General features: G+C 39.5%; 1 protein-coding gene across 1 annotated transcript; it reads right to left on the minus strand.

Annotated features, from left to right (window-relative positions):
- Positions 1 to 27205, minus strand: LOC125355946 (vomeronasal type-2 receptor 116-like). Its single transcript, XM_048352201.1, has 8 exons — positions 27144 to 27205; positions 18791 to 18934; positions 14195 to 14486; positions 12578 to 13384; positions 11122 to 11349; positions 9304 to 9427; positions 4923 to 5801; positions 1 to 323 (listed from the first exon to the last, which is right to left on the minus strand). Exons 1-8 carry the CDS (start codon positions 27203 to 27205, stop codon positions 1 to 3), a joined length of 2859 nt encoding a protein of 952 aa, XP_048208158.1.
- Between the last annotated feature and the right edge of the window lie 71 nt (positions 27206 to 27276).

Below are 27276 nucleotides of genomic sequence, written 5' to 3' on the forward strand. Positions count from 1 at the left end.
TTATATTATGACTTGTATCACTGTGGGAGGTGTACAATAATGCTGCTGACAGTAATAAGTGGCAACATCTTCAGGCTGCAGGCTGCTGATGGTGAGAGTGAACTCTGTCCCAGATCCACTGCCACAAAATCTGGAGGGGATCCCAGATGGTAAATACTTTACACCGTAGATCAGGGGCTTGGGAGCTTTCCCTGGTTTCTGCTGATACCAGTCTAAATAATTGCTAATACCCTGACTGGCTGGGCAATTGATGGAGACTGTGTCTCGTGGAGATGCAGACAGGGACGATAGAGACTGGGTCATCTGGATGTCACATCTGGCTCCTGATAAGGATGAAAAATGAAATATCCACATCATTATGCATGCATCGTGAGATTCTCCCAGAGTCAGACAGAACTGACCACATGGAGCTGATGAAATTTCCGTTGCTGTCTTTCCTTACCTGGGAGCCAGAGCAGCAGGAGTCCAAGTCCCAGGATGTGATTTGAGGCCCTCATGTCCATGCTGGGTGCGGACTGGGACTGACTGCAGCACGGGGTGTGAGCAGCCCGTGAAGAAATACTCAGGGAGTGTGCTGTGCTCTGGGCCTATGCAAATGCAGGGCAGGGCAGGACTGGGCACAGCTGCAGGGCGGGCTCACCTCAGTATTTCAGCCCTGGCCAGGTGTTCATGCATGCAGCAGGAGGCACCAGAGGCCATTTCAGTACAGCAGATGTTTAGAAGAGTATAATTGTACTGCATAACACATTGGCATTAGATGGAGCAGCTCATCTAATAGTGTCATGTAAAGCATGAGCATGTCATTGAACTATTAAATTTTAGCTCACACTCAGTAATTCCTTTTTTATATTGGTATTTTGTGCTTACAATGTGTTGATGTTTAGGGTCTGAGTGCTGCCTCTCAGCTTCTTGCTCAAGGCTGGCTCTCTGCTAGTGAGTTGTACCTCCATATCCTCAAATAACGGGCAATGTATGGGGAAGTGGCATCGAAAGCAGTCACAATGCAGGGGGAAAGTTTGCAGATCATGCCGGGGACTATGTTTCTCAGGATGGTACTGTGGGAATGATTATGACACAGCCAACTTACATTCCTCCACAGATGACCCCACGCCCTACTCAATTAAGACACAGACACCCAAAGTGCTCTCTACTTGGCTTATGTTCTTGCAAAAGGGTTATGGCTTTAAAATAGTCCTCTGTTGCTTGATGAAAAATAACAACAACTAAAAAAACCTAATCACAGTTGTCTGGAACTTCATATTAAGTGTCAACATCTGGTAAAGTTCAAAAATCTTAACAATTCTGTATGTGTTTCCTTTTCCATTGAGTTCCTTTTGACTATTGTGCGTGAATGTCCGTGCCTGTCCACAACAGGATAGTCCACAGCATTGTGGTGCTCTGTGGTCATGCCAGGGAGGGTGGAGGGGGTTCTCTTTGCACTTTAACCCACAGAAATGTCATATGTAGAGCACAAAATAGTTCCCCTACTCATCTATAACATTTAGAAGTAAATTTAAGGCCAGATAGTCTCATGAGCTAACATTTACTATGTCTTAGTTTCAGACAAAGATGTACTATATACCCAAAAGAAACTATATCCATATATATTTCATATCATCCACATCTATTTCAAGTTTGTCAACTGTTTCAAAATGTATTTTTAAAAAATAAAGTGTTCCTTTTGTGTAATGAAGCAGCTGCCTTGGGAGAAACTCCAGTGTTTCTTCAAAAGCTGACAGAATTTCCATGTGACCCAGCCCTTCTACAGCATGCTATACACATAAAGGAATAAAACACTTGTCCAGCACTGGTGGCTCCTACATGTAATCCTAGCTACTCAGGAGACTGACATCTGAGGATTGAAGTTTGAAGCCAGCCTGGGTAGAAAAGCCCATGAAACTCTTATCTCCAAGTAACCATCCCCAAAGTGGAAGTGGGGTTGTGGTTCATGAATCCAGACTGGGCAAGAAAGCCTGAGAAGCCTTTCTCTTATCTCCAGTCAACTATCAAAAAGCTGAAAGTGGGGGTATGAGGGACAAGGTAACAAACAGTACAAGAAATGTATCCAATGCCTAACATATGAAACTGTAACCTCTCTGTACATCAGTTTGATAATAAAAATTTGGAAAAAAAAAAAAAAGCTGAAAGTAATGTTGGAAACCCACTACCCAGAGGCAAAATGGGAGTTTACGGTAACTCCACAGGGAGTCAAGAAATCTGTAATGAAAGCTGCAGTTTCCCTCTTTCCTATTATTTTTTAGCACAAAAAATCAATGAGTAAGAACTTAATACTGGATGACAAATCACATCCACATTATTAAATAGCCTCACAGTTAAACACATCTTAAGGACCAACCAAATCAGTATTTACATTTTATAAATTTCGGAAGACACCATTAGAAAGCTTATATATCCCTTCACTAAAGAAAATAGGGAACTGCATCAGATGGTAGTGGAATGAAATTTTTTTTAAAAAAACCTGTATTTACAGCAGCATTGATCCTTTATAAATAAAGAATATGAAAATACAACATCTTCAAAGAACAATAAAAACTTGAGGTGATGTTACTCAACCACAGTGCTTGGAGTTGGAATACAAACCTATTGGTGTCCACTCAATGTGCCAGTAGTGAAACTTCTTTCTGTTGGAAAAAATCCAACCGTATACACACAATACAGGGCAAAAAAGAAAAAAATAGATTATTTTAGGGAAGATGTAGGTGTAGAATTATTGCTTGTCATTTCTTAAGTAGTTAATGCTCTTCATGCTTAAAAGAAGGCTAGCATTGTTTGCACAAAAAGTTGGTGATTCCCATCCCCAAATAGTAATGAAATTACTTCTGTTGAGTAAACTTTTTATGTCATCTTATAATAAAAGCTGAAAAAAACTTTGTTTCTATTTATAATAAAAAAATGCTTTTCTGTATGTACCCTTGATAACAGATTTTGAAGAAGTAATGCAAAATGATAAAGCATTTGAATGGTGCATTAGATGTAAAAGAAATTCAGTTTAAAAGAACATTTGTTTTTACATTAAATGTTTATTTGAAATCAAATGATTTTGTACATAAAGCTCAATAATATAAAAAAAAATCTGGAAGTAGAGCACTAGGCATTGAGCACAAATGCTCAGCTGAGCACCCAGGCAGTCATTCAAGCCAGAGAGGACTGGCGCACGCGCACGCACACACACACACACACACACACACACACACACACGTTTATTTTTGTGTGTGAATTTCACCTCAATAGAAGAAAGTTATCTCTCAGGTGTGAATTTAAAAGGTGGAAACATTAAATCAAAGGCAAAACAAACATATCCCAGTAAGCTGATTTTTTATCCTAGCATGTGATTTTTTAAATTGGTTCTTTAAAATTCTGCAACAATGAGATAAAGAATTTCTGATACCACATGGCATAGGTTTAGATGGTTTCCACTTTATATGCATTTCAGGAGAGAACAGCAAAGCCTAGCTTGTATTTTTAACTAATACCTCAGAGGAACCTTTTTCCTATAGCATGAGGTTTTTGCCAAGATGAAATAGTTGACTTAAAAAGAACTATCATTACACTCTACCCTGGGCAAATCTGTTCTGGTATGGTATTCTAGAATAAATTTTGCAGACTTTGTTGGAAATTCAAAAAAAATAGGATAGCATTTCAAAACAGTTGGATAATGAGTAAGACAATTGTAGTCAATAAAGCATACATATATAAAAACATTGCCTTGATTAAATAAATAATTTCTACATATGATGTAATAAGACGGTAACATGGTCTAAGAAAATCCAGGGAAAATGGAATATAAGTTATGTCTAACTTATATACACTATAAAAATTAGGTCTTAGGGCGCTGGGGATATAGCCTAGTGGCAAGAGTGCCTGCCTCGGATACACGAGGCCCTAGGTTCGATTCCCCAGCACCACATATACAGAAAACGGCCAGAAGCGGCGCTGTGGCTCAAGTGGCAGAGTGCTAGCCTTGAGCGGGAAGAAGCCAGGGACAGTGCTTAGGCCCTGAGTCCAAGGCCCAGGACTGGCCAAAAAAAAAAAAAAATTAGGTCTTAAAGTGTCAGTAAACTGATAAATGAAATTTAAATATATCAACATGTACACTTTCATTAACCCTATGGATTAACTACATTATCCATGCATGAGCATTAGATCAGGTTAGTAGTCTTAATGAGTAGGAAATGTAGGTTTTACACAATGGATCTTTCTCGTTTCCTTTCAAAAATATTTATTTATTTATTACTATTACTTATTATTTATTTATCAGTAGCTGTACCAATGAGTTTCAATTCCAGAAGTAGGGTTTTGAATTCAATGCATCTTGATCAATTGCACCCCTTCTGTTGTTCTTCCCCATCTTTCTCTCTCCTATACCTACACTTGAGCTTGATTTTTACATAATGTATGTTGAATATAATGCACATATTTACTGATCCTTCCTCCCTTCATTTGTGTACACCCATCTTGGTGACCTCTCCACCCAAACATGCTTTTCCTTGTGGTATTCATTTTGTGATATGGTTCATTAGTTGTTGAAAGGAGTTATGCTCTTGGACCGATCCCCGAAGTATACTGGCCTTTAGTCAATTCATTTGTTTGTTTATGCCTATAACCCTGTGCATGTTATCATGTAGGTTTGTATTTTAGGTCTAACTTCCACATAGTAGAAAAAGGATTTGCCTTTTCTCTCTAAGCCTGGCTAACATAATGGTGGTTTGTTGTTGTTTTTTTGAGATCTACACAATGGATCTTAAAATAAAGTAGGTGGATCTAAAGTGGTACATTGGTTTTACTTATGATATCAGAATGTAAAGTGGAAGTGTTTTCGTGGTGGGAAATATGTGCTAGCGATTTACTGGATAGACCCTCAGAATGTCTACTTTTCCTAGAAGCTCTTGTGTTCTTTAAACCTTCCCAAGAGTTCTTATCAGGTCTTAGAAGAATTATGTAGCACTTGGGGGCAAAGATGCAGCCTAGGAGCCCTGCACTGGAGGCCAAGATGGAGAAGACCTCCACAGCCACCATGACCTTGCCCTTGGTGCTGTGGTAGACAGGCAGGAAGGTGAGCCACACACTGCAGAACACTACCATGCTAAACGTCAAGAACTTGGCCTCATTGAATGTGTCAGGCAGCTTTCTGGCTAGGAAAGCCACGGTGAAGCTTCCCAGGGCCAAGCAACCCAGGTATCCGAGGACAGAATAGAAGGCAGTGACAGAGCCTGTGTTGCAGGTGAGGACGATGTGGCCGAGTTCTGCATGGGCGTCCATGTCCATAAAGGGAGGAAAGGTTCCCAGCCAAATTCCACAGAGAGTAAGCTGGATGAAGGAGCAAATGGGAATGATGGAGTTAGAGGCTCCCGAGATTAGAAACCACCTCATTGTTCTTCCTGGTTTCATGGCTTTGAAGGCAAGTATGACAGTAATGGTTTTGGCCAAAATGGTGGAAACTGCCACGGTGAATACAAGTGCAAATATGGTTTGCTGGAGGGTACAGGTGGTCGTGTTAGGATGGCCAATGAAGAGCAAGGAGCAGAGGAAGCACAGGAGGAGGGAGATGAGCAGGACATAGCTGAGTGTCCGGTTATTGGCTTTGACTATGGGAGTGTCACGGTGCTTCACGAAAACTCCCAAAACAGCAGCTGTGATGAGCGAGAAGCCCAGGGCTGAGCAGGCTAGAGCCATCCCCATAGAATCCTCAAATGCCAGAAAGGTTATGACTTTGGAGAGGCAGTGATTTTTCTCGTTGTTGGGGTACTCATGTGTGGGGCACTCGATGCATTGCACTGTATCTGGAGAGGAGAAAGTAAATCAGCATTTCGATTTCCTAAGTTAATGCTTGTTGCCCTTTTGAAGAAAATGGGCATCTCTGTAGTGTCATGCAAGCAGAGAATGCTTGTGATGTTTTCTGAGCCACATTAGAGGGAGCTTCTATGTTCTTCAGCCACAGATAAAACCAGACTTGTCCCAGGGGAATCTTCAACATCTGGGTGTTCTCCATTTGCTTCACCTATGTCTCCATGATGTCACCCTTCCCAGTTCTTATTCTCCCACTTTGTTTCTCATTATGACCTTTCCAATTAGCCAAATAAGTTGGATTCAAGGCTTTCTGTACCCATACCCAGAGATAAACTCGCTAAACCTCTTGGGGGTCTCTGAACTTTGTTTTTATTTCTGATATAACCTGATATATACTAGAGTATGTCCTTCAATATTCTATATCTTTCTTTTTGTGACTATTCTTCCCAATGTTTCCATATAAATACAGAAATTAGTCTGATTGAATCAAAAATATTTTCATTTTGAGAGTGCTTGAATTGATGATACACAACTTTCTTTGATAGCCCTGGGATTTGAACACAAGATATTGAGCTTTCTGGAAAGATGCTCTGCTACTTGTGCCTTGTCCTGTTTTGCCTATGCCAGCCTGGAAAATAGTCCTCCTATTTGCCATTCAAGTGTAGCTGGTACAACAGGCATGTTCTCCCATAACCAAAATCTTATTGACTGAGATGGGCTCTCAGGAGCATTTTTTGTTTTGTTTTGTTTTTTTCCAGATTGTTCTTGAACCACAATCCTCCTGATCTCAGCCTCTTTACTAGCTAGGAGTTCAGGCATGAGTCATGGTGACCGGAGACATAATTAACTTTTTGTGTTGTAGATGCATTAATTGAAAAAATGAAGAATTGATTGTATTTTCCAATTTTCTGTTCTTGTACAACCCAAATCCTCGTTGTTAACCCTCTATAACGTGGCAGGCTATGAGCTTGTCTGCTCAAGGCTACCAATTGAGGAACTACTTCTGGCTTTTTGGAGCATACTTGGAAATAAGAATCTCGCAGACTTAGGGCTGGGAACATGGCCTAGTGGTAAAGTGCTCGCTTCGTATGCGTGAAGCCCAAGTTCCATTCCCAGCACCACATATATAGAAAAAAAACTGGAAGTGGAACTGTGGCTCAAGGGGTAGAGTACTAGCCCTGAGCAAAAAGAAGCCAGGAACAGTGCTCAGGACCTGATTCCACGCCCCAGGACTGGCAACAAAAAACAAGAGTCTCACAGACTTTTCTTTCCCGGCTAGCTTCAAACTGATATGCTCATATCTCAATTTTCTGAGTAGCTAGGATTGCAGGCATGGGCTACTGGCACCCCAATCTTTTTCTTTCTCTTAGTTCTTCCACACACTGTTAGGTGTTTCAATTATTTCACAAACAAGATGGATATTATTTTGTTCCTTTATACATACTGTGGAACCCAATCACAAGTGGAACACCCCATTCTAAAGGAAGTGCTAACTGCCATTTCAGCTTCTGTACCCAGATTGCTTGCTTTAGTTTATCGTAAAATTGACTAAAGAAAAAGCATAAACAGGACAACAGAACATGGACCAAATATTAAAGGCAAAATTTCCCAACCTTGCTAAAAGCAAAGCAGCATCCCTCCCTCCATCCCTCGGTTCACTGAGTTGACAGCTTTGCAGAGGGTCACTGATAAGCTTGAAGTTTATCACCCGCTGTCCCGAGCTGCTGTATTAGCCAGAAAGCCCTGCTAACAAGGTTGTTATGTTTTAAAGACAAAGCTAATGAGGGTCATCCCTAAGAAAAGACTGCCACTATTCAAAGCTATATTTTGCACTTAGGCTATGTTTTGGGGTTTTTTTGTTGTTGTTGTTGTTTTTTTGGTTTTTTTTGTTTTTTTTTTGGCCAGTCCTGCGCCTTGGACTCAGGGCCTGAGCACTGTCCCTGGCTTCCTTTTTGCTCGAGGCTAGCACTCTGCCACTTGAGCCACAGCGCCACTTCTGGCTGTTTTCTGTATATGTGGTGCTGGGGAATCGAACCCAGGGCCTCATGTATAGGAGGCAAGCTCTCTTACCACTAGGCCGTATCCCCAGCCCTATGTTTTGGTTTTTATAAAGTGAGTCATGATCATGCTGACAAGGCCTGTGCTTTGTGTCTGTAACTCAAGACTAAGTTCTGCTTCTGTGAATCCGCTTGCTTGCCCCAACAAGTACCAGTGATGTCATTGCCCACAGGAAAGGAATATTCGCGGTATGGTGCCACTATGGGCCGCCTACTGTGAGCCACAATGCCTGATGCTTATGTGAAAGAACAAATGGTCTCAAAGGTCACCAATGAAATTGGAATACATCTATCTTGCATGGCCTGCCTATGTACTCCCCACTCATGAAAACCTACCCTACCCTAAGCAAGGGACCGTTTTTCACTATCTTGATAGTAAGAGGCGGGACGGCCTACCTCCTATTAGCTGAGGGTCTTGGAGTCTTGTTTGAATTTGGGATATAATACACACCTGAAGATGATAACATTTTCACCAAAATATTACTACTGCTAAGATGATAGAAGAGTATAGATAGAATAGTATTTATTCAGGAATTCCAATCACTATTCTTTATATTTTGAAAAACAAAATGAGTTCCAATAAGTTACCAGTACTTTGTGTTTGTCAATAACGTTTTATTTTGATATACAATTTCTTACATTTATATCTTGGGCAAAGACAACTTTTAGGGACACAAAATAGCACCTTTTATTAAAATATTAAATCATCATGCATTTAGCACCTTTTCTTAATGTGTCATAATATTTAAAGTATCTTATATTGATTATATTAATAATTAATTAGTTGAACTTGAGACTGCACTGCATTTAGGACATGACACAAAATATAATATTTCGATGGCAATTGAGTACCTGCTCTATACTTACTACTGACTACCTAAAGGTAGCCATGAGACTTATATGTGCCTCACATTTGATGAGTAGATAGTGAACTATCACACTGAGACTCTCACTCAGCTATGTGAGCAATAGAACCAGTGTTACAATTGAACTTAATATGATGAGTAGTCCCCAACAAGACATTACACATAACAGAGTCATAATGGTGATTAGAAATGGATATATTAGCTGGGTTCTGGTGGTGCATGTTTATAATCATAACTACTTGGGACCAAAATCTGAGGATCATGGTTTGAAGTCAGCCCAGCAAGAAAGTCTGTGAAACACTTATTTTCAATAAACTACTCAGAAAAGGCCAGAAGTGGAGCTATGGCTCAAATTGTACAGTGCTAGCCTTGAGCCCAAGAAGCTTAAGGACAGCACTTAGGCCCTGAGTTTGAGCCCCAGGACTGAAACATAAAGAAATAACATGGATATATTAAGAGGATGGGTGGATTATGAAGGGAGAATGGCGGTAATCCAGTTACCAATATCTGTGCTTTCTTGTTACTGAGAAACAGAGGATAGAGTTACCTTGGGGTGGGTTTATGCTTTTTACCTGTCAGATTGGAAATATATCCTTCTGGACAAAAATCACAAATGAAGCAGCACGGAGGTCTTCCTTCCTGTAGAATTTTCCATAATCCTGGACCACAGCTCTGGCTACACACAGATTGAGGAGTCTGAAGGAGAGAAGAGAAATATTGGCCAAGGTTCTGCATATTGTTCGAATCTTTAATAGGATGTTATTATCTCTTTCCCATGAGAGAACTTTGATTTCACTAGATCACATAGTGGCTCCATTGAAATACCACATGGCATTTGCTACCACCACATAGGCACTTAATTCTGGGTTCATTTTCACATTTTTGAAATGGTTACTAAACATTACCACAGTACAAAATCACTTTTATTTTATTTATTTATTTATTTGCCAGTCTTGGGGCTTGAACTCAGGGCCTGAGCACTGTCCACCGCTGCTTTTTGTTCAAGGTTAGCACTCTACCACTTGGGCCACAGCGCCACTACTGGCTTTTTCTGTATATGTGGTGCTGAGGATTCGCACCCAAGGCTTCATGTATGCAGGGCAAGCACGTTACCTCAAGGCCATATTCCCAGCCCTTCACTTTTACTTTATACAACATTAGCAGGCAACATTTCTGTACATTTCTTTCTTTGTATTTTCCCTTCCTTCCAAAATCTTTCCAATGTAGTTTTCTATGTGGTTCTGCGAATGTATATGTATTATAATATTTTTATTATCTCCTCACATTCCATTGGTTTGTGTATAAGCAACATCCCTAAATAGTAAGAAAATGTTGAGTCCTTATGTAAAGGATCTTCTTTCCAAGCATCACTCCCAAAGCATTCTTGAGAGATGTTTTTGAGGCATTATTAGAGGGCACATTTAGTGGGAAGTTTTTCAGGTCATTGGAGTTGTCTCTGTGAAGGGGATTGCTGGAGTCATCTATGCTCCTTACCTTTATCTCTCTTTCTTCATTGGTTTCAGTTGTGAATATTTTGTTCTCCATGGTGTGTTACACTCACCAGAGGTGAAAAGATTTGGGATATTCAATTTTGTATGGAAAACTTCACAACTGGGAGTGGAATAAGCCTTTGTTTTTTAAAGACTTAATTTTATTTTCAGATACTTGTTTGTAATGATGCAAAGCTAACTAAAAGAGTTGGGAATGGGCTTTAATCTGTACAAAAAGAAACCTCATAATTGACAGGGACATTACTGATAGTAACGGCTAACACTAAGAATGTGTTTTAAACCACATGTAATGATTAATTCAGTTGTGAGTTTCTGAGACCATGTGGGTCATTTTCTGTCAGAAAATGGAACATGCTATAGGTATAGGGCATTATTGGCATAGAAATCATCTAGAATATCTCCTGAGATCTTTAATCGTAGTCAATACAATGGAAATGGATAAACATAAAAAATGGAGTGGTATCCAAAATGCCTTAGGAAAATGGGAATCATATATTGTATTTATATTGTGTATGTTTATAATGCATCAGAATATAAAAGTGATACTGAACATATATGAGTAAAGGTTTTAGGATATATGAAAGGACATATTTATGTATGCATATTCTCATCTGTATCTTTATTGGTTGATTTTGTTACATTTTATCAACTGTTGCATAAATATATCATCTCAAAATTATCAAGATGACTCTTATAGACTTAACATTTTTGTAGGTGTTAGCCAAGGTTATGGAAAATCAAGATCACACATTACTAAGTCAAGATGGAGAGATAAGTTCAGTGCAAAGTTAAAGATATCTTATTTCATCTCATCTCAGGACTCCATTCAGCTCTCTCCATAGTTACCCAATAATATACAGTACTGAGGTGAAATCATACCTGTATGAATCCAACAGGCCATTCTATCATCTCTTCTTTGAGGACCAAGTCTTGGTCAAGTGGACTCCTATAGACAAACTCTCCAACTTGAATCATCAATCCAAGACCAGCAGGAAAATTTACAACGTTTTGTACATCATACTGTGCAACAGAGCTTCTCTTTGCATCTAAAGAGATGTCGTCCCCAGCACTGCTGGTAAACTGAATTCTCCTCAGAAATGGATGAAGCTGGGGGAGGGACAAAATTTACAAATGAGGAGTACATGTCAAGATAAGGATTTAAACTTGCTGAGTCAAAGGAGAAAGAGCTCTTCATCTCTCCCAGGAAAACAAAAGGGGGACTAAGTGAATCCAGATAGAAACAATTCCAGAATTTTGCTATCTGAGGGGCATTGGCATGGGCTCTGGTAGAAAACTGTTTGGAACTTCTTACAAGCTGTTCTTTGCTTTAAGATTTGTAGTATCTTACTGTGGTGATTGGAGAAGCTCAACATCCATGTGGCATATGATATATTCATCACAATGTATAGATTAACTACATATGTTTTATATGTCATCTATAACTTAATAAAACTTTGAAAAAGGCATACTATTTTTTGTCTGCCTCTGTCAATGAGAAAGTAGTTTGTTGGCTTGTGACATTGCAGGGAGCAATTCACGACCAATAAAAAATTATGGCTCCAATGAAGTTTCTAACAAAGCATATTGAACTTTTCAATTTTTTGGTCTCATGACACAGTGTGGGAAATAAATAACCTTACATTATATAGGCTATGTTTGTTTAATTTTTCAGTTATTTGAAGGTGAAGAGTTCTAAATCACTTATAATCCTATCAAACTCATTGGGCTATCATAAGCTTCTATGCATCATTACTGATCTCAGATTGAAAAATAAGAGCACAGGTCATGCTTCCATGATTATTGCAGTGTTGAAGAGAATTAGGTTGTCTAAGCTATTCATCTCCCAGAGTTACTTTAGGATATTTCAGGGAATTTACTGCTACTTTTAATAAAGTAGGCCATGTAGTGAATGGGCCACAATATGTATAGTTTTGTATATAAATATCTAGAATGAAATATATATCTATATGGTTATTTGTATCCATATTTTCTGGTATTTCATACACTCTGAAGCAGAATATAAACCTGATTATGTTTTGATTTTTCTATACTTTACTGAGTTGTAGTTGAACATTTTACAGCATTTTATCTCAAAATTTACTTTTATGATTTAATTTTTAATTTAGTAGTTAGAAATGGGAAACCTTAAGAGCAGAATTCTCCCAATACAGAGAGCAATTACACATCGTCCTCTAACCAGTGAAAAGTAAATGCTTTGCATTTTTTTCAGATCCTGTCAGTCTAAAATAAAAATGTAGTCACAGTGTTGTACCTCAGTGAAATAGCTGAAGATGTCATTGGATGCTCACTGTCTGTCTTGTTGCAGAAGATTTACCTGCCAGGGAAGAATCTTAGGTTGGTCAAAAGCTCCTGGAGATCCCATTTCTGTTTTCTCTAAAAGCATTTTATGAAGGACATGGGCCACTGTGTAGACAGCATTATAGATGCGATGGCTGGAGTCAGATATCGTCATGATGTCAATATTCCCTGGCATGAACTCTAAGGAAACATTTGGTGGGCAAACTCTAGCTTTTCCAAAAAGTGACCCAGCAGGAAGACAATCAAAATTGTCAGACCACAGAATACTAAAGTAAAAATCCTCTGGGTATTGGGAGGGTCTAACTGTCTTGAGAAAATGTTTGAAGCCGGGAATTTCTTTCTGTTGAGGTGACAGTGACAAACTTCCATGGAAAGAGTGCAGCATGTGGTCCATCTCATACACAACGATATCCCACTTTGCTGTCATTATCCACACTTTTCCCATGACTAAGAAGTACTTGGCTGAAATGTCCACGATTATGAGGCTGCCCACTTCACCATACAGTATGTGCACATTCGCAGATGAAACTCTGATCAGAGTCATGGGAGTGATTTCCTTCCGTTCGTGTATTGCTTGAGTGGTAGGCAACTTTTCTATTAGGGCCACGCAAATACCTTTCTTTACCATCTCTGCTTTAAGAATCTGAAGGAACTGCTCCCCTTTCATGTCATCAGAAATGAAGAGCGATACCCACGTCCAACCAAAATGAAGCAGTAAGGAGGTCATTGCATGAACAAGAAAGTTGTCTTTGGCAGCCATCTGGTAAAGTGATGGAAACTGGTCTTTGTCATTTAGCATGGGATCATAAGGTCCATATGTGATCTAAATAAACAAGTATAAAATATGATTCTGAGTTTGAAGGAGTGGGTGTTTTCCCTCCTGTAGGAGATAAGGGTGGGGATTGTGGAACAAATACTTTTCAGTAGAGGAAAGGACTGCCACAAGGATTAATAACTTCTCTCATTCTGGGAAAAACATAAAACCCTGTTTCACAGTGCCATTGGTTTTCGAAAAACATTTCTTGTTTCCTCAGTAAAACATGGAAGAAAATCTGTGAAATCTCAATGCTTCCTTATCACTTGAAGTGGGAATACAGGTAGGCATGAAATGTGAATGGAGTATCACCAAGATAGTGGTATTTGCCTCATCCTTGACGCCATGGCTTGAGGTATAGGGACATAATCTCTACAAATAATGTTGCCTACCAATATTATTAACAACAAATACCAGCAACATTTTATTTTATTAGTCTTTTGGTAGTTTTATTTTAATTTATTTTCACAATAACATGCATTGTCTTGAATGGTGCTTTTGATTATACTCTGTAAATTTCAAAATATTAGTTTTTTTCTAGAAAAGAACTCTCTTAAGAGAATGTGATCATTACATTTCTATTCCTGTTGGCATGGCCTCAATCCGCTGGGAGAAAGCTGTGATGTGGAGAGTTGAAGGGGAAAGCTCAATGGGAATGCTCCCGAGAGCTGCTTGGGTAGACACAAGCAAGGCAGATTTGGGCTGGAGGAGAGGGTGAAACCCAAAGGAAGTACAACTGAGCGTCCCTTTGATCATATGCAAGGAAATAGTATTGGTGGAGAGCTTAACAATTCTGGCCACAATTCACAATCCACTTACCTGTGGGGTTTTGTAGAGCTCTAAAAGTGGTCCAATCTCAGCTGAAAATGTGGCTGAAGTTCCCGCAATGATGGCAACTGACTTGTCGTGCATAGTGCATTTATAGTTAGGGAGAATCTCATCACCCCCAGACAGCCACAGCAGAGCATTCTCGAAGCTTCTTTGGTCACTGTGATGGGCATTGTAGATATGGTAGCCCAAGGACAGATTGGGGAGGAGATGGAAGTCCTTATTGATCTCCTCAATGGCAAAGTGAAAGGCCAAAGCATACTGGTAGTTCTTCCAAAGCCATCTAAACACACAGAGAGAGCTGTATTAATGAGACTAATCAAAACATGCAGTGAAATGCAATGGCAACTCCTTAGCCAAGGCAGAATGTTATTCTGAGGCTTTCATTCAGAAATTCTCCTCCTTTGGCCTAAGCTTCTGATGAAAAAGGGAATTTTGCACAGCCATAATATTTTGTCAATTTCAGGTAAATGGATGGACCTAGAACAAATCATGATAACTGAGGTTAGCCAAGCTCAGAGAAACAAACAGCACATGCTTTCTCTCATATGCAAAAGTTAGATGTAATGTACACTGAAGCATGTTAAATTATACAGGACTAGGCATTTACACACAGTGAGAGCAGAGGACGATATTCTTAGAAGAGGAACACAAAGGTGAAATGCTTATGTGCCCCTGATCATATAAAATAATATTTACCAGGAAATGGAAGAGGTTATTTTATTTGTTGATGTTGTTTTCTTTTCCCTTTGTAGTGTTTGTTCATTTATCTGTCTTTGGGAGAGGAAGGGGGTCACAGGAATGGAGGGACAAAGGGTGATCAAATGCAGCTGTGGTACTCACTAGACACTGTGCTGAAGCTGAACTGTACAACTTGTGAGTGGGGTTGGGAGGGAGAAACTGGGAGGGAATGAGGGAGGGCTAACATTGTCCAAAAAGAAATGTACTTTTGACCTGACTTATGTGACTGAAACATCTGAAACTGTGCCTCACCTCTATAATAACAACAAGCAGATGTAAACAAGAAAAAAAGAAGTCAAAGAAACTTCAATGGCTTAAAAAATAGCTGGCAGCTGGGTTGTGGCCCAAGTGGTAGAGTGCTAGCCTTGAGTGAAAACGTTTGGGGACAGTGCCCCGGTCCTAAGCTCAAGCCCCAGGACTGGCATAAAAAAGATATAAAAAAATTATGATAAGGAAGGATTGATTTGAGAATATTAAGCCTTAAAAATCCATGACTTTTAAAAAGAAATGTACTCATTACCTTACTTACGTAACTGTAACTGCTCTGTATATCATCTTTACAATTACATTTAAAAAAAAACACTCAAAAAAATTTTGAATTTTTAGAAAATATTTGGCAAACCCTTAAGTTAGCAATAACACCAGGCCTACAAATTGCGTCTAAATGAAATAGAATACTTTGCATCTTATTCTGTACAAATGGGAATAGCTTGTTGCCTCTAAGAGCTTGATGTTAAAATATTACAAGAAAAAGGCATGATAGATTGATATATGTTATACTCGTCAATTCAACTGAAAAACATAGCACAATATAAAATTAGCCATTCAAAAATGATCATAAATGATACAGGTTCATAAATACAAAGTATTCAGATTAGCAAATCCAGACAGACACAAATCAGATTACTGCTTGCTGGAGCTGGGGGGGGAGGCAGACAGGAGTCCGGGAAAATGCAACCAGATATAAGGGGAATGGGCGCATGGAAACACAGTCTTCCCAGTATACATTTGGCACCAACTCCCAAGAGCTTCTGAATGATCATATCTTTTGATCTGTTATTAATTTTCTCCCATTTATTTTGATCAGTGTAATATAAACACTTCATTTGCAGAGACTGATCATCATGCTGTAACACAGCCACACAACCCGAGTCACATCTCAGATGTGCAACAGTTGTACGCATGTGTAGTGCACACATATCAGATGACACTTGGAAGGCAGGAGAATAATACATTTCTATAGGAAGACAGGTTCATGCTTAATTGCTAGATTTGAGAAGCCTGTTTGCAGGATGAAACTGGAAAACTACATGACACATGATCCTCTTCTGCACAAAATAGAGGTGGCCTGAAACATCTCCAGCAGAACCAGAGAAGGCAGACTGTAGTCTGACCTCTAGGTTTGTGAAGCTGGTTGAAGTCTCTCGTCCATCTCCCCAAACTTGTCTCATGAATAAAGCAGGTTCTTACATTATAGCTGAGACCACAGAGTCCTTCATCCTCTGATGATCTTTTTTTTTCATCTGCATTTGGGTAGTGTATAAACAATCAGTAGCTGATTTCTAACCCTTGATGCATATGTATGAAGTCATTGTCACAAAATATCTCATTTCATAATTTGGTTAATGGTAAAAACAAAGAGAGAATCAAAGTCATAACAGATAGGAGGGGAGGGAACTGAGGATGCATACAGCCTCAGACAGCTGAAAGGCAAGGCTGAAAATCAGTCTTGAAGATCATTAGTCTATCAGCCCTTGCTGTTGCAAGACCACCTGTGAAAATATGTTAACTAATCATATTAAGTGAGGTAAGCCAGACCCAAAGAAACACAGGCTCTATGTTTTCCCTCATTTGTAATAATTACTATATGTCTATAGCATAATTACTATACTCCTAGCAGAGGATCACAATAGCTTGATGCTATGTACATAGGATGATATAAAATGATGATAAGCAAAATGAACTCCAAGAAGTGGAAAGAAGATATATTTTAGTGTACTATTTGCAATTATTTCCCTTTTTTTCATTTGGTTAATCGCCTGTTGTATGTCATTCTTTTTTATTTTAGTCCCATTTGTCTGGTATATAAGTTAATCTGATTTGGGGGTGGGGTGGGGAAATCATAGAAATGGTGAGACAAAGGCAAAGGGTGAACCAATGCAACAAAGATACTCACAAAACAATATGTTGGAAATGATCTTTACAACGTGGGGGTGGGAGGGTAGGGAAACTTAGGGAGGAAGGGAAAGAAGGAGAAAATGAGGAAGGGGGTAACAATGTTCAACAAGAATTGTACTCCTTTCCTTACTTACATGACTGTAACCTCTCTACGTCATCTTTACAAAAGTAACGATTAAAAGATCTGGTAAGGGTAGTGACACTCATGAAAATAAATTGCATAGTGCTTTCCTGAGGCTGTTTTCTGAGGATATGGGATTACTGATGGGAACCCCTGATGCACTGATGGTTTTAGAAGAATAATGGAATTCATTGCAATTGGTGCACTATGCACTAAGCACAAGCCATCCCCTGGTGAGCTGTTAGTAAGCATCAGTGTTTTAACTCACCCATCAGAGACAAATGCAACCTATTTTCCTGAAGCCAATCAATGGAATTATTTATATTTTCTCAAAGAAACTACCACGATCCAAATAAGGACAATTACCCCTACAAAAGATTTTTCATTTGTTGACATTTTAGCATCAACAACTTCTTATATGGTATGATTTCATTATTATCATTTGTAGAATGTTGTCTGTTTAAGGTTATCAAATTTAAGATACTTCCAAGTACTTTGTTCAGGGTGTTTCAAAATGTCCGTGACAGCAGTGGGCAAGATAGCATGAGCTCCTTGACTCTAACACTGACCTCAAGTCAGGGCTCGGTGGCTCAGATACCTGTACAGTCCCAGTGCATCTGTTGTAACATTGACTGGATGGGGTCCAACAGTCACACACATTCTAAAACACCCCTCCCCCGGTGCCTGCTTCTGAGAAGCAGGCTGATGATGTAGGCATAAAAACATTGATTTCTCTTTTCTATCACTACAGGAGTGGAAAGCAAAAGGCCAAAAAAAGAGCATAGAGTTGTGAGTGCATAAAGAAGAAAGAGAACATTAGAACATACTGGTTTTCATTTTTATGCTCGTTTTTACAGTGTCAAAGGAGATGAAATGCAAATGAAAACACAGTTACTACCATAATTAACAAGTATATATAACAAGGAACTTACCTTTGAGGTACTGTTTTATAATATGAAGGGCGTGTAAAAGATTTCGGGTCTATCGAGGCTTCTTGGCTCAAGAGGTAAAGGGGGAAAAACCCACTCACAACCAGGTCTCCATCTCGGAAGACACTTTGCTTCACATATTTTAAATAGCTCGGAATACCTATATGCTGAGATGTGAGTGAATATTGCAGGAATAGGAAGAAAAAGACCAGAGACAAAGACATGTCAGAATCTGCCCAACATAGAAGCCAAACCCTGCACCTAGGCTAAGCTGAGGAGGGGATGAGGTTGGATGGCTCCTCCCAACTTCCCATCCAGCCTTCTGAAGAAGAGTAGACGTTGATGCAGGGTGCTGTGAGATCCCACTATTGACATATGCCCCCAACTTGTGGAAGGAGTACATAGGACTGGAGTGCTGGCTTGTTAGAAAAAGGCACAGCTAGAAGCAAAAGGGAGGCATAGCTAAGGGAGCACAGTGCTGAGACCTCATGCTTGATATCCCTGTGCTCAGTTCTGTCTTCTCTGTTTTGTCTTCTGAACTTCCATTCAAGTCAGGAGCTCAGGGATCCTCTGCCCGAAGGCTCTTCACCTGCCACCCTCCATCGTGGTGAAAAATACTTTGGAAAAACATGTTGTCGACGTTGTCCCTTGGCTTCCATGATATCATCATTGTCCAGCAAGACCTTGGGGCCCACTTCATCCTGAGTCGGTGCGCTCTGTCTTTCTGTGAACCCAAGAGGCTCTTGGAGCTTGTAGGAGCCTCTGCCAAGGGATTTACAGGGATAGAAAGAGTGAAACAAACCTCTGATAATTCCATGTCATGCTTTGGAAAGAAAGTGAAGATCTGAGGTGAATCACTGATGTCTTCTCGTGTCAGTCACAAACGGCCATGTGTCATGTCTCATATCCCTTCCAGTGTTTCAGTACTCTCCTGTTTTAGAAATGTCTTTCATGTGTGAAAGTAGACTATGTTTTAGAGAAGATGAACAACTTCATCATTTATGATAACCATGTTTCTCTCTGGCACACTAAAGAGAGAAATATAAAGCTGGAAATTATAACTTGCCTCATACTTAGATTTAGATTTAGAAAGTACAATTCATCAAAACTCATCACAAAGAGAGATCTTATAGTAAGTTGCAGGCTGAATAAGATAAATATGTAAATCCATGAACATTATAGGATACAATATTAATATGCAACCATCTGTATCAATATTTTCCACCAACTCTTTTTTTAAGACAAATGTAAATATTTTATTTATTTATTTTGTTTGATTTTTTTTCCTATTTATTGTCAAAGTGATATACACAGAGGTTACAGTTTCATATGTTAGGCATTGGATACATTTCTTGTACTGTTTGTTACCGCCTTCCTCATTCCCCCTTCTCCCTCCCCCTTTCCCTCTCCCCCCATGAGTTGTTCAGTTGGTTTAAACCAAACAGTTTTGCAAATATTACTTTTGTAGTCGTTTGTCTTTTTATCCTGTGTCTCTCCATTTTGGTATTCCCTTTCACTTTCCTAGTTGTAATACCAGTATATACAGTTTCAAATGTACTCCTATAAGATACAGTGATAGTGCAGGTACAACCACAGGAAGGAGATACAAGAGGATCATCAACCATAGAAGCTACAGTTGCACATGGCATGTTGAAAGTAATTACAACAGTGATATATCACTCATTTCCATAACATGGAGTTCATTTCACTTAGCATTATCTTATGAATTCATAGGGGCATAGCTATTGGGCTCTTGTGATCCTCTGCTGTGACTAGCCTAAACCTGTGCTAATTATTCCCTATGAGGGAGACCATGTTTCTTTGGGTCTGGCTCACTTCACTTAGTATAATTTTTTCCAAGTCTTTCCATTTCCTTAATAATGGGGCAATGTCATTCTTTCTGATAGAGCCATAAAATTCCATTTTGTGTATGTACCACGTTTTCCTGATCCATTCTTCTACTAAGGGGCATCTGGATTGGTTCCATATTTTAGCTATGACAAATTGTGCTGCGATGAACATTGTTGTGCTGGTGGCTTTAGTGTGTTCTTGTTTGTGGTCTTTTGGTTAGATGCCCAAAAGTGGGGCTGCTGAGTCATAGGGGACCTCTATGTTTAGCCTTCTGAGGAATCTCCATACCGTGTGCCAGAGCAGCTGAACCAGTTTACATTCCCACCAACAATGAAGTAGGGTTCCCTTTTGGCCACATCCCCTCCAACATTTATTATTGTTAGTTTTCTTGATATAGGACATTATTACTGGGGTGAGATGGAATCTCAATGTTGTTTTGATTTGCATTTCTTTTATGGCCAGTGATGTAGAGCACTTTTTCATATGTCTCTTGGCCATTCTCATTTCATCAGAGAAGTCTCTTTCTAAGTTTTTAGCCCACTGTTGAGGGGGCTGTTGGTTCTTTGCAGTTTTGTTTTTGGAGGAATTTAATTTTTTTTAGTTCTGCATATATTTTAGAGATGAGGCCTTTGTCCCTTGTATGGCCGGTAAAGATCTTTTCCCAATCTGTGGGCTTTCTGTTTACCTTGGGAGCTATATCCTTTGCCTTGCAGAAGCTCTGCAGTTTGATGCAGTCCCATTTGTCCATCCTTTCTTTGATTTGTAGCATTTCTGGGTCTTTGTTAAGGAAGTTCCGTCCTGTGCCAAGGAGCCCAAGTGTTTCTCCTCCTTCTTTTCATGTTTTCAGAGTATGTTTTAATTTCGAGGTCTTTAATCCATTTGGAATTGATTTTGGTGCAGTGTGATATATAAGGATCTAGTTTTAGTTTGTTGCAGGAGTTGAACCAGTTTTGCCAGCACCATTTGTTACACAGGCTATCTTTCTTCCATCCTATTTTTTTAGCTCCTTTATCAAAGACTAATAGGTTTAGTTCCGTGGGTTCATTTCTGGGTCTTCAATTCTGTTCCATTGGTCTTCAGGCCTGTTCCAGTGCCAATACCAAGCTGTTTTTATTACTATAGCTTTATAATACAGCTTGAACTTTGGTATTGTAATTCCTCCTGCACTGTTCTTTCTGCTTAGGATTGTTTTTGCTATTCTGCGTCTTTTATTGTTCCAAATGAATTTCTGGATTGCATACTCTATTTCATTAAAAACTGGTGTTGGGATATTAATGGGTATTGCATTGAATTTGCAGATAGCCTTTGCCAATATTGCCATTTTGACTACATTAATCCTCCCAATCTAGGAGCATGGGAGGTTTTTCCATTTCTTTAGTTCTGCCTTAATTTCATTTATCATGTTTTTAAAGTTCTCCTCATAGAGGTCTTTCACTTCTTTGCTTAAGGTTATTCCTAGGTATTCTATGTTTTTTGAGGCTATTGCAAAAGTTACTTTCTTGATTTCAGCCTCGGTCTTCGGGTCATTAGCATTTAGAAAGTCTGGTTATTTTTGAGGGTTTATTTTCTATCCTGAAACTTTGCCAAAGTTTTGGATCAGCTCTAGTAGCTTGGAAGTAGAGTCTATGGGGTTCTTTAGGTATAGGATCATGTCATCTGCAAAGAGAGAAAGTTTAACTTCATCTTTTCCTATTTGGATCCCCTTTATGTTTTCTTCTTGCCCAATTACACTGGCTAGAAATTCTAGTACTATGTTGATGAGGAGGGGAGAGAGCGGACATCCCTGTCTTGCTCCTGGTTTTAAAGGGAATGGCTTTAGCTTTTCATAATTTAGAATTATGCTTCCTATTGGTTTGTCATAGATAGCCTTTATTGTATTCAGGAATGTCCCCTGGAATCCCAATTTTTCCAGGGCTTTTATCATAAATGGGTGCTGGATTTTATCGAATACCTTTTCCTCATCCAGAGATATAACAATGTGGTTCTTTACCTTGCTCCAGTTGATGTGGTGGATTACATTAATTGACTTGTGTATATTGAACCAACTTTGCATCCCTGGGATGAATCCACTTTGATCAAGGTGTATAATTTTTTTGATGACCTGTTGAGGTCGATTGGCCAAAATTTTGTTGAGAATTTTTGCATCTATGTCCATCAGGGAAATCGGTGTATAGTCCTCTTTTTGTGATGAGTCCCTGCCTGGTTTTGGGATGAGGGTTATACTGGCTTCATAAAATGTATTTGGTAGAGAACTTTTTCTTTCAATTTCATTGAAGAGTTGGAGAAATATTGGTGTGAGTCCTGTTTTGAAGGCCTTGTTGAATTCTGCTGTGAATCCAGCTGGACCTGGGCTTTTCTTCTATGGGAGATCACTTATTGCCATTTCTATTTCAATGCTAGATATGGATCTGTTTAGAAGGTTTAAATCTTCATAGTTGAGTTTAGGAATATCAATTTTTTCTAGGAAATCATCCATTTCTTCGAGGTTCTCGAACTTGGTTATATCCTCCTGTAGGAGAAATCCCTTTATTAGTATGTAGTAACCTTCTTTGTCTCTTCTTACCAGTTTAAATTTGAAGTCAATTTTACCTGATACTAGGATTGCAACTGCAGCCTGCTTATGGGGGCCATTTGCTTGGTAGATTTTATTCCAGCCTTTCACTTTTAGAAGATATTTGCTTTTGCTGGATAGATATGTCTCTTGGAGACAGCAGAAAGTTGGATCTTGATTTTTGATCCAACTTATGAGCCTATGTTGTTTGATTGGAGAATTAAGTCCATTAATGTTGAGAGTTAAGATTGAGAGATGATCATTTGTTTCTTTCATTATAGTTATCTTGTTAAAAAGCTGTGTCTTCCCAATTCTTGATCTAATATTCTGGTTTTCTATTTAGGGTTCATTTCTCTGTCTGTATTGTGATCATGATTATTTTCTCTGTATACTACATCTTTGAGGAGGATTTTTTGTAAAGCTGATTTGGTGGAGATATATTGTTTCAATTTTTCCTTACTGTGGAAGACTTTTATTTGACCTTCGGCTATGAATGAGAGTTTAGCTGGGTACAGTATTCTTGGTTGATAGTTATTTTTATTTAGGGTTTGGTCTACCTCATTCCAGGCTCTCCTTGCTATCATGGTCTCTGCTGAGAAGTCTGGGGGTAATTCTGATTGGTTTTCCTTTATATGTGATTACTTTCTTCTCCTTAACAGCTTTAAGGATTCTTTCCTTGGACTCTATTTATCCTGTTTTGATCACAATATGTCAGTGGGATGTCCTATTCTGGTCTGGTCGGTTTGGGGTTCTAAATGCTTCTTGTATCTGGATAGGCTTATCCTTCTGGATATTTGGGGTGTTCTTGGCTAATACTCTGTTAAATAATTTGCCTATTCCATTAACTTCTTTCTCTAGGTTTCCCTTAATACCTATTAGGCTTCAATTGGGCTTCCTGATTGTGTCTTGGAGCTTCTGTATTGATCTGTTTTGTTGATTGTATTGGTTTTTTATTGTTTTTTATCTTTCTCCATAGATTCTAGGGAATCTTCAGCTCCTGAGATTTGATCCTCTGCTTCATCTACTCTAGACTGTAGGCTTGCTACTTGATTTCGAATCTCTTTTTCTTCTGAACGGTCTTTCCTGATGATTTCCATGTCTTTGCTATAATTTTCTCTTAGGTCCTGCATGGACTTCTTTACTGCACTTGATCTTGAGTGCTGTCTCTCAAATCTTTTAGCTGGGTGGCTATCTTTTCATTTGACTCTTGAAGTTCATTTATATTTCTATTTGTTGAGGCCATGAAATCGTCTGTTACTTTATGGACGGATTGATTATTGATTCAAACTTTTCACTTAACATTTTTATCAGTAGACTTTGTAGAGCATTTTGAGGGTTCTCTTCTATGTCTGATTGACTGCTCTGCTTGCTGCTTGTTTTGAGTGGGAGATGAGACTCCATTGTTTGCCATCTTTCTTGTGCTTCTTCTGCCCATTTGGATTGAGAATGCTGATCTAAAAGCAACTGTGAGCACCATTTAAGACCCAAAGCAGACCTTACCAAGCACTGCTGTGTAAATCTTAGAAGTTCATAATTGTATACTGATACCTTGTATACCTGTATATAAAATGAGATTTGGTGTTCCTAAAGAATACAATTTCAATGGAACAATCAATCCTGAGCCCTTTATTCAGTAGTTACTTATTTACTGTTACAACCCTATGAGCAATTTTTGTTCTTAGATTAAATTCTTTTTGGACTCGCTGGCTTTCTCTATGAACCCCTTTGGTTCACTCAGATTGAACAGGGATACCATCTATCCAATAACTAGGGGTCAATGAAGTCTTGAGGTCCTGGAAGTAAATCAGGAGGGTAAGTTAGAGGTAGTGAAGAAAATAGAGTAAAATGTATTGGGGAGGGTGATGATTTTGCTTTTGTTTCAGTGACATGGAAATGTGGAGAATAGTCCAATTGGTAGAAAGAACATGGTTAAAATGATAGACAATGGAGAGTCAGCAGAAAAGAGTGAAGGTGTTAGTCATAGGAAAGTAATTTTAAAGAAAGAAAAAACTAGGCTGTAAAATATCACAAGAAATATACTCACTACCCTATTATGTAACTGTACCCCTTTTTCACAACACCTTGTCAACACAATTTAATTAATAAAAGAAAAGATATAACATAAAAAGTATATAAATTGGACCTAGTGCTGCTGGCTCATGCTTGTAATTCTAGCTACTCAGGAGGCTGACATCTGAGGATCGAAGTTCAAAGCCAATCTGGGAAGGAAAGTCCACTAGAGTCTTATCTCCAATTAACTACCATACACAACAAAAGGCTTTAAGTGGAGCTATAGTTCAAGACTTGAGGAAAAAATAAAAAAGCTAAGGGACAGTACGCAGGCCCTGAGTTCAAGCCCCATGACTGGCATATACTCACAAAAAGTGTATGTTGAATATGAATGTGGGATATTATAATTATCTCAAAGAGATTGGTTATAGGGTAGTAAATGCCATAGTAGACACTGGAAAGACTCCAAGGAATTTGCTTCTCAACAGCACAGTCCGTTTAACTTTCCTTGCTTTATTGTGGCTGCTGGTCCACATTTAATCGGTGAGTAGCGACACTGAAAGCACTGAGGATTCAGGCTCCTCCATAGCATTGTTGTGGGGCATTGGATTCATGTTCTAGCTTTCCCCCCCTTTACTCTTCTCTTGAGTTTTCCCAGGTATTTGAGCTGGGCTGCTCGTAGCAGTAACTGGTTCAATAACAACTTTTATACCCTTACAGAGTTTTCTGTTCAGGCTGGCCTAGAACCACGATTGTCATGATCTCAGCCTCCCACATAGCTGGGAAGTCAGGCATGTGCCCCCACACTTGGGTATTAGTTGAGAAGGCATCTCAGGTGTGTGCTCAGTTTGGCCTTGAGCTGTGATCCTCCTAAGTCTCAGGCTCCAAGTAGCTAAGATTACAGATGTGAGCAACTGGCTTGATTCTTTTCTTACTAGTGTGACCCAGTAATCTAATATCTGATCATGTAAATGCTTTAGTACTTTCACCTGTGTTTTTCTCAGAGGTGTAGAAAAAAAATTCAAATTGGATCAAACTTTTTTTTTCTGAAAGAAATATGGACAAAGCTTGTCTATCTCTTTTCCTGAATAACTTCTATTTCTTAGATTCCCTAGTACTCTTTCCAAATGTAAAATGTTGAGAGAGAGAGAGAGGGAGAGAGAGAGAGAGAATGTGAAAAGAGAAACAAAGAAAAAATACTGGAAGAAAAATGCACAAAACACAAAAAAATTATCACCCCCCCCCGCAGAAAAGCAAAAAAAAATGGTAAAATAAACGAATAAAAACGGAAAACAAAACAAAAAAAGTCTCAGCAATGAAAAATAGAAAATAAAAAAATTCAAAAAGAAATTTTTTAATGGAATCTTCCTTGTTTGGGTGGGCTCTCTCCAGTCTCTGGTTTCCTTGCGATGGTCTGCAGTCTATTTTCCTGCTTCTTGGCTGGTTTGACTTGCTTTCAGTTTGCAGGGGGTGGATCTGGTTTGACCCTTTTCCCTTGTTAGTGAAATCCTGGGGCTCTGTGGTCCACACAGCTTACAGGTAGGACTTGGGTGTCCTCTGTAGATCAGGGATGTGAACAGTCTTGGGAACCGTGGCTCCTCCCATCTGCTGTGGGGCCACTGCCGTTAATGCCTGGCTTTGAATAGGCTGTGGACTCAGCAGGGCAGGGTGCCCTGGCCTGGTTTACCTGGCTGATAGTTGCTTGCCTGGGGGAGGTTCCTCCCTCCTGGGCGGGGTGGCCTCCTGGGCAGAGCTGGCTATGGAATTCAGCTCCATTTCGGGCTGGGAATTGGGCTTCCTCTGTGATGGGATCATTTAACTGTCTCAGGGAACTGTTTATTCTCCCTGCTGGTTGTTCCTTGCCACCGTTAGCTGCTCGCTGCTTTGGGTTTGAATTTAGAAATTCCGGTGGGCAGGGCAGGGTACCTCTGGCTGAGTTCACCTGAGTCTGTGAGCCACGGCCAGGGACCAGTCCCCCGCCTGGGCCTGGGTCTTTCTCCTGGGTGAAGCTGGCTCTCACTGGTCGGTCCCTCTTGCCCTTGTTCATGTTTATCAAAGGACACCTTCCATGTACAGATGGAGCAGTACTTTCTCTTGTCTGTGGCTCTGGACATCATTCTTCTAAATCACATGTTTCTCTCTGGTAGTGAGACTCCTTTGCTTTTCCATCTGTTTATGCATGTTCATAAAGCTCTATTCATATTATTTGAATTCCACAATTATCACTGCAACCTCAGTACAGAGGACTTCATCCATAGTCACAGTCCAATTGTGGTCCTGCAAGGTCTAAGGTGAAACTAGCTGGGTTAGGGACATGATTCCATAGGTTCAGTGATTGTGTGGCATAGATGCAGTTCCTTAGCCTCTCTGTGCTCAGTGTCTTTATCTGTGTAACTGTTAGAATACTTTACAAGGCTGAGGGTGTAGCTCAAGTGGTAGAATGCCCTGGTTTCCAATCCCAGTGCCATCAAATGGCCCAGCTTCGTCGCATATCTTTGTGTTTCAAGCCTCGTCATCTACGGCTATGGTAGATTACAGTCCTGGGTTTCACTGTCTCACATGTCTTCCAAACTTCTTTCAGCATAGTTCACAACAACCTCCTCTGCCCTTCGATCATACATACCCAGATTGTTCAGCTTTGTGTCTTCGCCTCACATTGTCAAAATTTGTCTAATGAAAAATTGTCTTATGT

This window comes from Perognathus longimembris, chromosome 8 (assembly GCF_023159225.1).
Source record: "Perognathus longimembris pacificus isolate PPM17 chromosome 8, ASM2315922v1, whole genome shotgun sequence".
In the NCBI taxonomy this organism is placed as follows: Eukaryota; Metazoa; Chordata; class Mammalia; order Rodentia; family Heteromyidae; genus Perognathus; species Perognathus longimembris.